This window comes from Pieris napi, chromosome 18, assembly GCF_905475465.1.
Source record: "Pieris napi chromosome 18, ilPieNapi1.2, whole genome shotgun sequence".
NCBI lineage: Eukaryota > Metazoa > Arthropoda > Insecta > Lepidoptera > Pieridae > Pieris > Pieris napi.
In genome coordinates, this window is record NC_062251.1 from 9,126,575 (window position 1) to 9,142,100 (window position 15,526).

General features: G+C 37.1%; 3 protein-coding genes and 1 long non-coding RNA gene across 4 annotated transcripts; 2 read left to right on the forward strand and 2 right to left on the reverse strand.

The window, feature by feature from the left end:
* Positions 1 to 1,685: 1,685 nt before the first annotated feature.
* On the forward strand, positions 1,686 to 3,360 carry LOC125058588. The gene is made up of 2 exons (XR_007118443.1): positions 1,686 to 1,794; positions 2,744 to 3,360. It is a non-coding gene; the product is annotated as an uncharacterized LOC125058588 (long non-coding RNA).
* LOC125058581 (protein ALP1-like) lies at positions 1,793 to 3,583 on the reverse strand. The gene is made up of 2 exons (XM_047662690.1): positions 3,433 to 3,583; positions 1,793 to 2,703 (listed from the first exon to the last, which is right to left on the reverse strand). Exons 1-2 carry the CDS (start codon positions 3,546 to 3,548, stop codon positions 1,824 to 1,826), a joined length of 996 nt encoding a protein of 331 aa, XP_047518646.1. The 5' UTR covers positions 3,549 to 3,583; the 3' UTR covers positions 1,793 to 1,823.
* Positions 3,584 to 12,435: 8,852 nt separating this feature from the next.
* Positions 12,436 to 14,473, forward strand: LOC125058583 (myosin tail region-interacting protein MTI1-like). Its single transcript, XM_047662691.1, has 3 exons — positions 12,436 to 12,667; positions 12,783 to 12,886; positions 13,759 to 14,473. Exons 1-3 carry the CDS (start codon positions 12,436 to 12,438, stop codon positions 14,380 to 14,382), a joined length of 960 nt encoding a protein of 319 aa, XP_047518647.1. The 3' UTR covers positions 14,383 to 14,473.
* On the reverse strand, positions 12,864 to 14,901 carry LOC125058576. Its single transcript, XM_047662685.1, has 2 exons — positions 14,473 to 14,901; positions 12,864 to 13,720 (listed from the first exon to the last, which is right to left on the reverse strand). The coding sequence occupies exons 1-2, from the start codon at positions 14,899 to 14,901 to the stop codon at positions 12,902 to 12,904; spliced, it is 1,248 nt and encodes a 415-aa protein (XP_047518641.1). The 3' UTR covers positions 12,864 to 12,901.
* Positions 14,902 to 15,526: the final 625 nt, after the last annotated feature.

Consider the following 15,526-nt stretch of genomic DNA (forward strand, 5'->3'; position numbering starts at 1 on the left):
CCGAAATCGGCGGTATACAGAGTATTAAAAGAATATACTAAAACCGACACGGTCAAGCCGGCGGCGACACCGAAGAAGCGATTATCAATCGTAGATAAGATTTTGACATGTATAAGACAAATTGTGCATAGTTTTTACCTAAAAGATGAACTACCAACAGCAAAAAAAGTGTTACATGTTGTGAATGCCGACGAATCTTTACCTAATACGGGCTTGACGTCATTAAAAAAGATATTGAAACATAGTTTCAATATCTTAGTAGAAGTTTAGATACGTGAAGAGAAGGAGGAACAATGCTTTGATTGATAGAAATGACATAGCGTTAAAAATACTTAAAAACTATGAAAACTTACCGAGAGCAAAAACGACCAATATACTATTTGGATGAAACTTGGGTGAATACAGGTACAGTCGTAGCACATACTTAATTAATATGCAAAAAGACACGCTTCTCTTACAGTTTTTTAATGATTTATATTTCTTTTCAGGACACACTGTAGGCAAAGTGTGGGACGACACGACCGTAAAGTCACGAAAACATGCATTTTTAGAGGGCTTATCAACAGGTGCCAAAAACCCAACTTCCAAAGGGAACCGGCTAATTGTACTGCACATTGGAAGTGACAGAGGATTCGTGTCGGATTCTGCACTAGTCTACGAATGTAAAGGTACTGGAGATTATCACGAGTCAATGAATGCGAATACTTTTGAAAAGTGGTTTCAAGAAACGCTACCTAAACTTGAGCCAAATTCTATAGTAGTTATGGATAATGCCAGCTACCACTCAAGACGTCAGGAGAAAACCCCCGTAACAAGCTGGAAAAAATATGACATTCAACAGTGGCTATCTTCAAAGGACATTTCTTTTGAGGACAATGACTCAAAAGCTCAATTATTAGAAAAAAATGTTAAAACTCAATATCAGTCCTACATGATTGACGAAATGGCGAAGGCAGCTGGTGTGGAGGTATTAAGATTACCACTGCGAGTTAAATCCTATAGAGTTGGTTTGGGCAGATGACAAAGGGTATGTAGCAAGAAACAATACTACATTTAAGATGGTCGACGTGAAAAAATTACTTCAAGAAGGATTAAAATTTAGAGGACTGGATAGTCAAACAGATAAAACACAAACACAAATAATTTCACAGAAAAAATAACTGCAAAATACCTATAACAAAACAAGATATGAATTTTTGAAACCTCGCTGGCAAAAAAACATTCAAAAAACACAAAATGAATTACAGTAGGGCCTCGGTAATCCGGACTCTCGCTTGTTCGCTGTAATCCGGCCGGGCAATGGGATTCGCGGGGGAGGCATGAGCCAATGCGACGCCGTCAGTCTTTTGTTTATCGCCTTTCGTGTAATACTTGGTGTACGTCCACACTGCGAGTCTAGCGCGGTCGCGACGACGGGCGCGAAGTATCAAACATATGAAACGCGCCTTTACGTCCACATTGTAGTGACTGAGGCGGAAGCCTAGCGCGACGGGACTGAGCGAGACAGCGCGCGCTCCAAACGCTCCTGTCCGCGCGTTCTGGCCTCACTACGGGCCTAGTCAGCGAGCGACCCAATGCGCGGGTGGCGGGGGTAACAAACCAGTTCGGTCTTGTCGCTCGGCCTATGCGCGTCTATATTTGTTTGTCGTAAAATGGCGGTAAATACTGAACTGTTTATAAGTGCGATTCAATCTAAACCACCTATATGGCAAAGCAAACATCCACACCACAATAATCGCATAATAACAAGAAAGTTATGGAGTGAAATAAAAGAACAATTTCCTAAAAGTGAAGGTAAGTTTAATATAATATACCTATAGTTATTACATCCTTTGGTATTGTTCCCAGAAATAGTTTGTGAATTTTATACGAACATTTTTTGCTCTCCGTGATGGATTATTATTGACTCCGCGGTTTCTTTGATGATTTTCATATAATGGCGAATTAGCTAACACACGTTGGACATCCAGATCGAGATCGCCGTTTAAATCCATTATTACATTGTGCAGTATACACGCAGCTTTTATTATAGACAAGGCATTTTTTCTGTTTGTTTCGATAGGTTTAAGTAGTATTCTCCATTTACAAGTTAAAATGCCAAATGCGCATTCGATTGTTTGTCTAGCGGTAGACGATCTGATATTAAAACATTTTCTTTCATTATTAAGTACTCGCTCGGGATAAGGACGCATTAAATAATGTTTTAACGGATAAGCTTCATCACCCACTAGGACGTAGGGTGCAATGACGTCAGAATTTGGAAGTCTCTTTGGCATAGGAATTTTATATTTATCTTTTTCTATAAGCTTATACAGCGTTGATGCAATAAAAGTACCACCATCACTTTGCTTTCCTCGACCGCCTACTTCGACTGCCACAAATTTCCTTTTTGCGTCAGCCACAGCTTGCATGACAATGCTATTTCTTTTTTTATAGCACCAACGTGCTGATCCAGATTTAGGTGGTTTTTTTATTTCACAATGTTTCCCATCAATTGCTCCGATGCAGTGTGGGAAATTCCAGGTAGCTTCAAAGTCTTCTGCAATAGCTTTCAGGCGTTGTTCTGTTGGTATCGGCATATGAATAGGAACTAACTCAGTCCATAAAACACGGCATGTTTCGTGCACTATAGACGCAATAGTACTTTTCCCCATACGAAAACTATAATCTAATGCTCTAAATCCAGTTCCTGTTGACAAAAACCTGAAATAAAAAGTAGAATAAAATATTATGACTGTTACAGAAAAACAACTGCGTAAGAAGTGGAAGAATCTGCGCGATCAGTATCGAAAAGAAAAAAAGAAATTCCCTACGCCGCGCTCTGGTGACGGTGGCGATGAAATAGAGAGCACATGGCCATACTTTCAACTTATGCAATTCATAAACGATGACATTACACCGGAAGTCATGACGGGAAATCTGCATGACAGTGATTCGGAATCCCTCAACGAGTCTTGTCAAACTGAGCAATCGAACACTGCTGACGTGATGAGTCCATGTACATCAACCTGCAGCAGTCACACAAACGCGTTAAAGCGCAACAAAACGGCATCAGATTATAGAGATGAACTTATAGAATGCGAAAGAAAAAAAATTTTGCTAATTGAACAGAAAATGGCGTGAAATAGTGACCAGTCGGAGAAATGTGATGATTATCATTTTTTTATGAGTCTCCTACCACAAATGAAAAAGTTTGGTGAATTACAAAAGTTACGCATTCGAAATAAAATTACCCAAATCATAATAGATGAGGCAGAAAGAATGCAGTTTTCTCAACCGAGATACGAAGAAAATTATGGAGGATATATTACTGGCAACTACCCTAATTATTAATTTGATTATTAAAACTTTTTACTTACCTGTTTGTGTAATTACTACTTACAATATCTACATATAAATACAAAACTAAGTAAAATCATGATTTATTCTTACCTCAGAGTTATGAACAATTTCTCCTCAGGTCTAATACTTTTGCGAAAGTTAGTATCTTCTTTGGTGATTTTAGGTGATATTTTACTTAGTATGTAGTCAAATGTTGACAAGGGCATTCGAGTGTACTCAAAGAATTTTGTAGGGTATAATCTCAGTTTTTGATATAAGTTAAAAAATTCACCAGTTATTCCTCTGTTTTTATTTCACCTCCCATATCAGGATTGGACTGTCTAGTAAAACAAGCAAATCCTCGTCCATAGTTTGCGACACCTGATATACGTCAAACCGCTACAAGAGCTCGCGCGTTACTGTGGCCACCGCACGCCCCCGCTCGCCGCGCCCGCCTCAGGCTCAAGTCACCGCGCATTCAGTGTGGACGCACACGAAGACATAGAAGCAATATAGTATATATTATATAATATAGGCGATTCAAACCACATTGAAGATGAGGAATGACTGGTTACCAACTTAATGTTACCATATTTGTTTCTAATTCAATTTAATAATACAGTAATTTATTGATTGTAGATATAGATAGAAAAGTGATTGTTAAATTAAAAACTATAAATGCGAGTGACTTTGTATTAAAATAAAAATAACATATGCTTTCGGGTTTATTTATTGTAACTAGCACACACACACTACACCTGTATATTCATGTAATACAAGATATTTTTTTATTAATTTCAGAATGTCTTATAAAATAGTCCAGACTTGAGAATACAACAAACGTAGATTGTTAGCAGTACCATCAACATGGGAAGATAACAATATTCTAAAATATCTGAGAAAAAACATAACTAAGTACTTGAAAATTGGGACATCAATACCAGAACATGACTGGATCCAGCCATGCACCAGTTCATCAAAATCATCATCCAGCAGGACCTACTACTTTACAAACATACCTACCAGCCTGACATGCAATAGCCCACCCGCATCCGAGTCAATACTCAATCCACAGGTTTCAGAAATTTCAGATACAACCGAGGAAGAAAATGTGCTTGTTTGTTATATTGAAGATCACGAATGAATAAATGGTTTAAGAGCAATGTCTAAATTTTATGTTTTAAAATACATTAAAAATAACAGTTTAATTCATACATAATCTGCTTCTTTTAGTTCAGTTAATACAAGTCTTTGTGGCGTAGCCACAATACATTTATAATAATAATACATTAATTAAACTAACTACTATATAAATACAATAATATAATATATAAATACTTTACATACTAATTACACAAATATAAACATGCACAATAACACATAACATAACATACATACAGCAAACATATCATTTTTATATAGCAGTATCGTCGAGTCCCCGAGCATTATCGGATCGTCCTCGTGTCGTGTCGCACCGAGTGAGCGCGCACGAAGTCCCGCTACTTGCGAGAACAAAGGAAGCCTCGAATGATCGCCGGCGCAGTGACGCGCGCGCCCGCTGTCCTCAGTCCGTCTCGCACGCTCACGGCAGACACACGCTTGCTTTACTTTGCTAATCTTTCCGCTTACGCTTTTGTTAATTATCTTTTCTGTTATATTTATTTTTGCTTGATGTAAATTATATTAGTTTAGTTTGAAGAATAAACAGTGGTAGAAGTGTCAGGACAGTTTAATTGTGTTCCCTAAATACACACGAACACCTACATCTCCTACATCTTAAAATAAAATAAATAAATAACAATAGATAATAAATTAAATTTACCTTAACCCTTATGTTCATTTTGTATAGTATACCATACATACAACTTTATAAAAATACTAGTGGACCCGACAGACGTTGTCCTGTCTTAACTATGAATATTGATTTCAAATTGGTATAATGAATTATTATATATATTATATTAAAAATATTTCAGAAAGAAAGTGTTTATTATTCTAATGCTTTATGTTACACAACATTCTTTGTTTGTTTTTCTGGCTTGCATATTATTATATTATCAATATAATAACTCCGATCAAAGCATTTATTTTGAACGATATTCATTTTTCTTACATCCTCTGACGAAATTTGCAACACGCATTCTGTCAATGTTGTGTTATGTCAAACGCCATAAGGTTACACCAAAAAGTTCGAATTGTATGGTGGTTAAGTATTCTCGAATTTTCTAATTTTCCGCGCAAAGTTTTTCTTTTTTTCTTTTATAAGAACCTTCTCCTGACAATTACAAACACAACAAAAAAAATCGGACAAATCGGTCGAGCCGTTTTCATGTGATGTCGTGACAACGGAAAACGGGTTTCATTTTTATATATATACATGACATTACTAGACGTCTTTTTATACTTCAAAAATAAAAATAGTAGTTTATCTGTCATAAGTTTAAATCAATTGTGAAAAATAACCGTCAAAATGGGCCACACAGGTTTATCTATGGTAAGTTTTATTTTTATGTTTGTACTCCTAAATATCCATGTTTATTATAAAATACACATGCCTAAATGTTTGTTTTAACACATTAATATATATGCTGTTGTCGCTATGAGAATTGGTATGTTTTTGTCGTGTTTTTTACTAACGTATATTATACTATACAATGCCGCAGTTATTAATCAAACGGTTTTCCTAGGCATCACGCTAGACGAGAAGTTACAATGGGGACCTCATATCACATCTCTTGCGGCATAGAATCCATTTTTATTTTGCAAAAGAGAGCGGTCAGAGCCATTTATAATCTACGTCGTTGCGAATCTCTCAGGGAACTATTTAAAAAGATTAATATTATGACAGTACCTTGCCAATTCATTTATGAAAATATTATGTATGTAAGAAAGAATCTACATCTTTTTAGTAAAATAAATGAAAGACATAATTTTAGTACTAGAAATAAAGATAAAATAGCTCAACCATCTTTCAGATTAGCCAAAGTTCAAAATTCATTTATGGGGTACTGTGTGAAATGTTACAATAAAATACCTTGTGACATTTTAAAACTAAATGAACGAAAATTTAAATGTTTTATTAAAAGTACACTTTGTAAACAAGCATATTACAAATTAGATGATTATATTCAAGATAAGAATGCTTGGAAACATGCTGGTCCTGCTCCATAGGACAATCCTATGATTGGCTCTATAGCCTGGACAAAATCAAATTGGTTGCTGATTTTTTGCTTTGACATATTTTTGTTATTATTTTTTTTTTTTTTAATTTATATAATGCTACAAATATAATTATTTTTTTTTGTATCTCACACACTGTTTTGTTATGTTTTTTTAATATTTTTATTACTCTTTAATGTTAATATTCTACGGTTTCGATATTTGTAAATATGTGAGGAACATGTATACTAACTTTTTTAGTATAGTAGCTTATTCTAAGAGTACATTGTCTTCACATATAATTATTTAACAAATGTAACAAAATATTGTAAACCTATTTTAAAAGAGTAAGTGTGGAGTTTCTTGCCCATTCTTCTCCACACGAAACTACCTTTTGGAAGGGGCTAGAATCATCTTTATTTTTTTTTTTGACGTTCAAAAGTGCCATTTTAGATGGTCTAATTGAAATAAACGATTTGACTTTGACTTTGCAGTAATTTACCTTTCGTTGATGGGGTATAGAATAATATACATTTATAACTGCACGTAATGAATATTTTTTTTGGACTTTACTATAAAAATTAAATTGCAAGTATGTCTGTCTTATATATTAAACCAATTTTATTACAATTTAAAAGACAGTTGAACTTATGTTGTTTTATATAGTGGTTGTAGAAAGCTACACACAAAGTTGGGGTTCGATTCCCACAAAAAATACACATATTATTATTACTGAAATACTACATAACTTATAAATAAATATATATCTATAATACAATATGGTTTGGCTTTACTATAACGATGGGTTTTTTGCATGTTTTTTTTTTGCTTTGGGTTTAGGCTGCTATAAATTATCTTGAGGGAAAATTATGGTATATTTAGTTTAGGAACAATCAGACAAAATAGACTCAAAGCTGCTGCTACTAACCTGCTAACTGAAAATGCTTTGAAAAGGGTTGATAGTAAACAGGTCACATTGGTGAGTTCTTATGATGATGCATACCCTGTCGAAAATATAAAACGATTCCGCAAAGAAGCAAAATCTCGTGTTGATGTAAAATGTCCTAAAATTGTTAAAGACTATAACGTCACATTAGAGGTGTCGATTTGGCAGACATGCTGATTGCATTATATCGCACTGGAATAAGATTGCACAGGTGGAAAAAGAAAATTTTCTCGCAGCTTTTGGATATAGGCATCAACAACGCTTGGCTTTACGTCGCAGACATAACAAAATGATAAAATTCATTTTTATAATAAAACGAAAGGGGGAGTTGATACGAACTGTTCCCTAGATTGCTAGCCGTAATGCTAACTCATCATCTGCATCATCAATGCATACTTTTAGAGGATTATGATCATGGTGACTTCAGTCAGTCTACGTGTATCATTCTTAGAGAGCGGTTGTCTAATTTTTGTATTTTACTTAAATATTTTAATTTAATCCTTTTTTTAAAAAGGCATTTTAATTTCACGTTATTATAATTTCAATGTTAGGCACATTTGGTGGCAGCGGTGGGATCCGAAAATCCCCAGTGTCCGACATCGCTCTGCAGACTCGCTCTTTATCCGGGGCCGTATCAGTTTTGTATATGTGCAAAAGTGTATAAAGTGCTTGAAAGTGTTTAAAGGCGCATAAAAGTGAAGTGTTTCACCCCGCTAGAAAATTGCATTTAGTCAAGTCTAGCAAAGAATCTGTTTCGTTCCGGTATTTTGTAAGACAAAGTGTCAATTTAAACAACAGGCTGAGAATAAATCGTCGCTAATTTCGCGGAATGCTACTGCACGTCGTCTCACTTCTATCAATCGCCCACGCAGAAATTCAGTAAGTCGCTGGTCATTGTTTATCTTTAACATTCTTAGGGCTCAATCATTGTTATATGTATTACTATAAATTACTATTGAAATTCCTGAAATCGAGCAAGGTACAAACGAATTTAAGGACAAATCACCTGTTAGCTCTCCTCGCATTACGAGAAAGACTGCCGCAGCGCTCGCCATGGCTGAATTAGAATTAAACATAATTTTTAAATTCATTAAATCATACGATGTGAATCGTGAGACCCTGAACTCATTTTTGGTAAATTGCGATAACGCATTCGAACTTGCATCAGAGGCTCAAAAACCCGTATTATTCAAGTATATTTTAGCTCAACTAAATGGTAAAGCGGAAATTGCCTGCTCTATTAAAGAATTTACAACTTGGGAACAACTCAAAGAGTTTTTGAAGGCTCAATTCAGTGAGAGGAAGCATTATTCACATCTTTTAATGGAATTGCAAGAGAGCAGGCAAGGTCCACAAGAAAATGTCAGCCAATATGCTTTGAGGATGGAAACTTATTTATCGCAATTGCTAACAGAAATATCTTTGTCTACATCAAAAAATAAAGAACTTCCAGGCAGAACAGCTGCTATGGAAGATCTATCTCTTCATCACTTCCTAATGGGGCGACAGCCTCGTATCTCAAATATTGTTAGATGCAAGTCACCAAAATCTTTAAATGAAGCCATTAATTTCGCGATCTCAGAAGAACATATACAATTGACGCTATATCGGCGTCCACAACCTGATCAAAAGCCTAACAATAACGGCAATAATAATAACAATAGGTTCAAATCAGGCCCTTCAAGGGCTAATATCAATTTCTCTCCGGCCCAAAGGCCTGTACCTAATGCTAACTTTCAAAGAGGTCCAATCAGTAATAACACTGCTTTTTGACGTTACTGCAAACTAACTGGTCACGATATAGCGCAATGCAGGAAACCGGAATATAACAACAAATTACGCAATCAACAGAATGGCCAACCTAATAGACAACCTCCACGTGTAAATTTCTTAGAGCAGCCCGATGAAGAAACGGGTTATGACGAGGAAGATCAAGCCCCTTTAAACGAATAAATGTCTCGTCCCGGTGTCTCACGAGACAAAATATTAAAAAATGTGCAATCCAATATATAAAGAATTGGGGCTGGGTGCAAGCGTTGTTCTCACTTTTTGCGATGTGCTGATTTCACGTGGCTTCGACCTTCCTTACCACGTAGTTTTTGATAATTTTTTTACTAGGACGCCCTTGCTGGAAGAGATAACAAAGAAAGGCCTTCGTTGCACTGGGACAGTTCGAGAAAACAGGACATCAGTTGTCCTCTGATTACATCGAAGTTACTGAAAAAAAAGGAACGTGGTGCTGTCGATTACAGAACGACACATGACAACACGTTCATTATTGCTAAATGGCATGACAATAATATATTCAGTATTGCTTCTAATGCTGTAGGAATAAATCCTAAACAATCTGCCAAACGCTTCTCACAAAGTGAAAAGAGAAACATTGTCATAGAAGAACCACATATGGTGTCCATCTATAACAAATATATGGGAGGAGTGGATCGGTCTGATGAAAATATTTCACATTACCGAATTGGTATACGAGGTAAGAAATGGTACATGCCGTTGCTCACACACATGATCGATCTTGCCGAACATAATGCATGGCATTTATATAAAATAAATCATGGAAAACTGGATCATCTTGGCTTTCGCAGAAGGGTAGCAATTGCTTTGATTGAATCAAACAGAAAAAATGCCAAAAGAGGGCCTAGCCGACCCTCCCATCATGAACATGCTGATAGTCGTAAAGACCAAATGAATCATCTGGTTATTCCTCAATCGAAGCAAACACACTGTCGTCAATGTCACAAAAAATGTTTGACACGTTGCAAGAAATGTGATGTTGGAGTGTGTGTCAAGTGTTTTGAAACATATCATTCATAAATAGTGTTAATCTAGTAAATTACATATAACAATGGGTAATATAATCAATAGTTATCTAATAAACTACACTTTAAAAAATATGACATTCAACAGTGGCTATCTTCAAAGGACATTTCTTTTGAGGACAATGACTCAAAAGCTCAATTTTTAGAAAAAAATGTTAAAACTCAATATCAGTCCTACGTGATTGACGAAATGGCGACGGCAGCTGGTGTGGAGGTATTAAGATTACCACTGCGAGTTAAATCCTATAGAGTTGGTTTGGGCAGATGACAAAGGGTATGTAGCAAGAAACAATACTACATTTAAGATGGTCGACGTGAAAAAATTACTTCAAGAAGGATTAAAATTTGGAGGACTGGATAGTCAAACAGATAAAACACAAACGCAAATAATTTTATAGAAAAAATAACTGCAAAAACCTATAACAAAAAAAGATATGAATTTTTGAAACCTCGCTGGCAAAAAACATTCAAAACACAAAAAAAGAATTACAGTAGGGCCTCGGTAATCCGGACTCCCGCTTGTTCGGTGATCGCTGTAATCCGGCCGGGCAATGGGATTCGCGGGGGAGGCATGAGCCGATGCGACGCCGTCAGTCTTTTGTTTATCGCCTTTCGTGTAATACGTAGTGTCAATTAAGCGCGCTCGCTAACATCATGGCACCACGTAAACATTCTACAGCTTTTAAGCGTTTTCTATCACGCCGTGGTCCCGTGGCTCGCGTGTACTCAGATAACGGCACTAATTACATAGGCGCAAAGCGCACGCTTTCGGAGTTACACGACTTCTTAGTTTTAAAACACTTTAACTCTGAGTTTGGTCACGTATTAGCTAAAACTCGCATTGATTGGTCATTAAATACTCCAGCTGCTAGTCATTTTGGTGGCAATTGGGAGACCAATATTAAGAGCCTTAAAGCTCATTTATACCGGGGGATAGGTGATCAAATTCTAACTTTCGAGGAGTTCAGCACTGTACTTGCACAGATCGAGGCAGTGATGAACTCGCGGCCACTGTGTCGCACGCTATCCAATGATCCATCGGAACCTCTCGCGTTAACACCCGCTCACTTTTTAAACTTAACACCGCTAAAGTATCTACCAGCTAGAGAAATCGTAGAAGATAGATTACATTTGCTTTCGCGTCATGAGTTAGTTGACAAGCTAGTGCAGTCCTTCTGGAAGCGCTGGAAGTCTGATTACCTTCATACATTGCAAATGCGGAACAAGTGGAACACGCCAGCTAAGCCAATTTCTAACGGCGATGTTGTAATAGTTATTGTTGACAATGCACCGCCGCTCCACTGGCCGTTAGGAATAGTGGAGGAAGTTTTCCCTGGTTCAAACGGTGTTACACGTGTGGTCCGCGTTCGCACGGCGTCAGGTACCTATCTACGTCCTGTAGTACGTCTCTGTCGCCTACCTAGCGAATAGTTACATTTGTATAGGTCATTAGTTAGGTTAGTTAGTTTACATTTGTATAATTCGTTAGTTAAGTTAGTTACTTTAATAAACTTTTCTTTAGATCGCTTTTCATATCGCTATTCATTTACTTTCTAGTTTTTCTTGAAGGCAACCCTTCAAACCCGGGGAATGGTTGCGCCGGATTCTTATTTTATAATAATTTGATTTTTAAATAATGGTTGCTCAATATACCCATCCTAATAGTTCCTAGACGCATATCTCATCACCCACCTATTTTATGTCCCAATCCTATGAAGGTACTAGTTCCGGAACGGGCTATAGGTGGCGCGCACGATGATGAGTCTCCAACAAGAATTAATTATTAGTGACAATTTTGATGACCCGCGATATGGTTGTTTATTCACCGCACGCTCGCACCGCTTCCTTTTAAACATTTAATTTTTTATTATAAACTTTAACTATATTTAAATTCATTAAACTTTAACTTGATTCTAATTTGTGAAAGTGATTGTTCAATAGCCGCGTACTGACTGAGCGAGCAGCCTCGCGAGGCTGCCTCGCGAGGCAAATCCTCGGTCGGTCAAGACGTGCCTCGCCCGAGGCAAACGCACGCGCTGCCTCGCCCGAGCGTGCCGCGGCCCGAGCCGAACGTTGTCGGTTTTTGTCGATGTTCAAAGGCGCCTCAGTACGTTTGCCGCGCTCACTCAAGACGGTAGTGTTTTGCCTCGCTTATTCGTTGCGTGTTAGTTGTGCGTCATGGATAAAGAACAGTGTCTTAAATTAATACGACTATATGGTGAATATAGACGACTTTGGGATGCGCAATGTCCTGATTACACAAATAGAGGACTAAGGGAAGATGCATGGAGAAAAATAAGCCAGGAAATGAACCTTCCAATAGCTGAATTAAAGAAAAAAATGGACTCTTTACTAGGGTCTTACAGGAGGGAAAAGTCGAGAGAAAAAAAAAGCCGAATCACAGGATCAGGTATTTATTATTTAATGTTTATGATTAGGGTTAACAACATTCATTTTATTATATTCAAAGTTACATCGGTTTTTATATTATTTCTAATATTATTTTTTTTTATTTTATACTGCAGGTCGTGGTGAAATATATGTTTCGAATTGGTATGCCTATGAAGCCTTCAGTTTTCTAGGAGATAGAAATCACCCAGGAAATACACAAGATACTTTAGGTGAAGAAGTGAGTACCTATTATTTACTGATAATTATTCTGCCAAGAAATTGCTCCGTTTGTTATGAAATGTCTCCCTAAATGTGAACGTATTTCTTTTATATTTGTTGATCCTCGCCGTGGTATGGCTTGAATAGATAGCATTGATGACATTTCTGTATCCTGTCGCCATCGGCCGGGTATTACTGTCCCTTCAACTTCGGCATCGAATGATCCTGGGGGAGTGAACCTTTGTGAGGAAGCTAAATCTCTACGCAAGTAGTTATATAAGCATATGGTAGTCAATACGACTTTCGTAGCTTTTTCTGGTTCTAATAGTAGCGGCTTCCTCAGTACTCTAAAAACGGAGCTTAAAATGCCAAAGGCATTCTCCACAACTCTTCTTGCTCTGGACAGCCTGTAATTGAAAATCCTTTCCATTGAACCTCTTTCTGGAGTACCTTCATAAGGTTTCAATGTGTAATCATTGAGAGCAAAAGCTTTATCGCCTAGAATAAAATAGGGCACTGCAATTTTATACGGTATTTGTAATATTTCTGGTGAAGGAATGTTCAATTCCTTCTTTTCGACCTTTTTATATAAATTGGTATTTTTAAACACACCGCCATCTGATATACGTCCTTTGCTGCCAACGTCTACGTACAGAAATTTATAGTTAGCGTCAACTAAAGCAAACAGCACTATACTTGGAAACATTTTGTAACAGTCATAATCATTGCCACTATTTATCGGCGACTGTAATATAACATGCTTCCCATCCATTGCTCCTATGACATGTGGGAAATTCCATTTGCTCTCAAACTCTTTCGCTATGGTAAGCCACTCTTCTTCGGATGATGGTATCTGTAAATAAAATTAAGTAATAATTTCTATCTTTACAGAATGCAAGTCTGGATAATACTCGAAATGATGACGGTTATAACGAAGAAAAAAATGAAACTTCAAACTCGACGACAACGGAAGGACCTAAACAAAAGTCAACTAGACCTAAAAAGAGATCCAAAATGAACGAAAGTGATGATCTTACTGATAACGCCATATCTGAAGCATTAACACTCTTACAACAGTGTGCAAGCGATAATATATCAGAAAAAAATGATCCCTATAATGTGTATGGCCAATATATAGGAAATGAGTTGAGAAAGTATGATAAAATTACATTAGCATACGTAAAAAATGCAATAAATAAAATTATCTTTGATGCAGACATGGGAGCATACAGTGGTTATAGTTATTATACTCAATCATATGGTGAACACGATAATTTAAGATATATGTCTCATCCCTCTTCCTCATCGACGCCATCTACATATTCGATGCCTGCTGCCTCACCAATGCCTTCTACCTCACCGATGCCTCCTACTTCACCGATGCCTCCTACTTCACCGATGCCTCCTGCCTCATCGATGCCTTCTACTTCACCGATGCCTGCTGCCTCACCAATGCCTCCTATCTCACCAATTTCGATGCCTCCCCCTCCTCCTTCTCCAGCTCCTCATCATTAAATATTTGTTTGTTTAATTTTCTTATATTATTTGTCCAATTTTCTAATCAGATTAATAAAAAAATAATAAAAATATGTAATTTTATTTTACCTTAACATAATCCTTTAACACCTCAATTATAGCATCACAGACTTCAGGAACTATAACCGATATCCTTTGTTTTGATATACGAAATAGATACTGTAGACTGGTATAAGAATCTCCTGTGGCCAAAAATCTCAACGTCACTAATAATCTTTCCCTAGCGGATATTGCTTCTCGAAAATTTGTGTCCTTCTTGCTTATTTTGGCGTTTATGAGAGAATACACATTGTCAAATTCGATTTTACTCATTCGAGTGAAATTTTTTTCTTCGTCATCGAAGCACAACTCTTCAAATAATCTGTTCCCAGCCTGTAATCTATTTTCGTATAAGAGTTTAATCCAAAAACGTTTAGTTTTCTGTTTTCTTTTTTTTGCAAGCCTTAGAATTATTAAAAAGGCAGTGGTAGCGACAGCTTTCCGAATGTGCGGCCTCATGGTGGTCTCGGGCAAACTATACGGGCACGCGCGGTCTCTATTCGACTTCAAGTTAAACTGAGCGTCGATGCTCACGATGGCTCGGACTTGCCGCGCGAGGCAGCCTCGGATTAGAAAACTTACAGACCGAGGCTGCCTCGCGCGGCAAACGTTGCGAAGCAAACGTCCGAGGCTGCTTCGCGAGGCTGCTCGCTCAGTCAGTACGCGGCTATTGATGTACAATAAAGGAATTTAGCCACGAGAAGAAGCCACAAGAAGAAGCCACGAGGTTGAAGGTACTGTGCCGACATCCTTTCTTTCTTTTTCCCTTTGTCCATTATTGAGCAATCATATTAGGTAACAATAAGAAAAAATACAGTCCACTATATAACCAATTCAAATACTTAGTTTATAGGTATAAAGTTTTATATAGTAACAACCCGCGCCGCCAACAATAAAAGACAAATTGCGGATTATAGAAATGTTAGATAAGGGTGACAGATACCCTGTCATTGCTCGGAAGTTTGGGATTGGCAGGTCAACAGTAGGCGACATAAAGAAAAACAAAGACAAACTCTTGAAGTTTGTTAGCCTAACAGAACGTGGTCCCGGTGTACGAAAAACACTGAAGCAATCGTAAAATCCT

Bases quoted from the DNA above. Each gene is read 5' to 3' on its own strand.
- LOC125058581 (XM_047662690.1), bottom strand. From the start codon at position 3,548: ATGCCCTTGTCAACATTTGACTACATACTAAGTAAAATATCACCTAAA. The intron at 2,704-3,432 runs GTAAGAATAAAT...TTTTTATTTCAG, and splicing joins AAATTGTTCATAACTCTGAG to GTTTTTGTCAACAGGAACTG.
- LOC125058583 (XM_047662691.1), top strand. From the start codon at position 12,436: ATGGATAAAGAACAGTGTCTTAAATTAATACGACTATATGGTGAATAT. The intron at 12,668-12,782 runs GTATTTATTATT...TTTATACTGCAG, and splicing joins AAGCCGAATCACAGGATCAG to GTCGTGGTGAAATATATGTT. The intron at 12,887-13,758 runs GTGAGTACCTAT...CTATCTTTACAG, and splicing joins AAGATACTTTAGGTGAAGAA to AATGCAAGTCTGGATAATAC.
- LOC125058576 (XM_047662685.1), bottom strand. From the start codon at position 14,901: ATGAGGCCGCACATTCGGAAAGCTGTCGCTACCACTGCCTTTTTAATA. The intron at 13,721-14,472 runs GTAAAATAAAAT...TTTTATTTACAG, and splicing joins TGTTAAAGGATTATGTTAAG to ATACCATCATCCGAAGAAGA.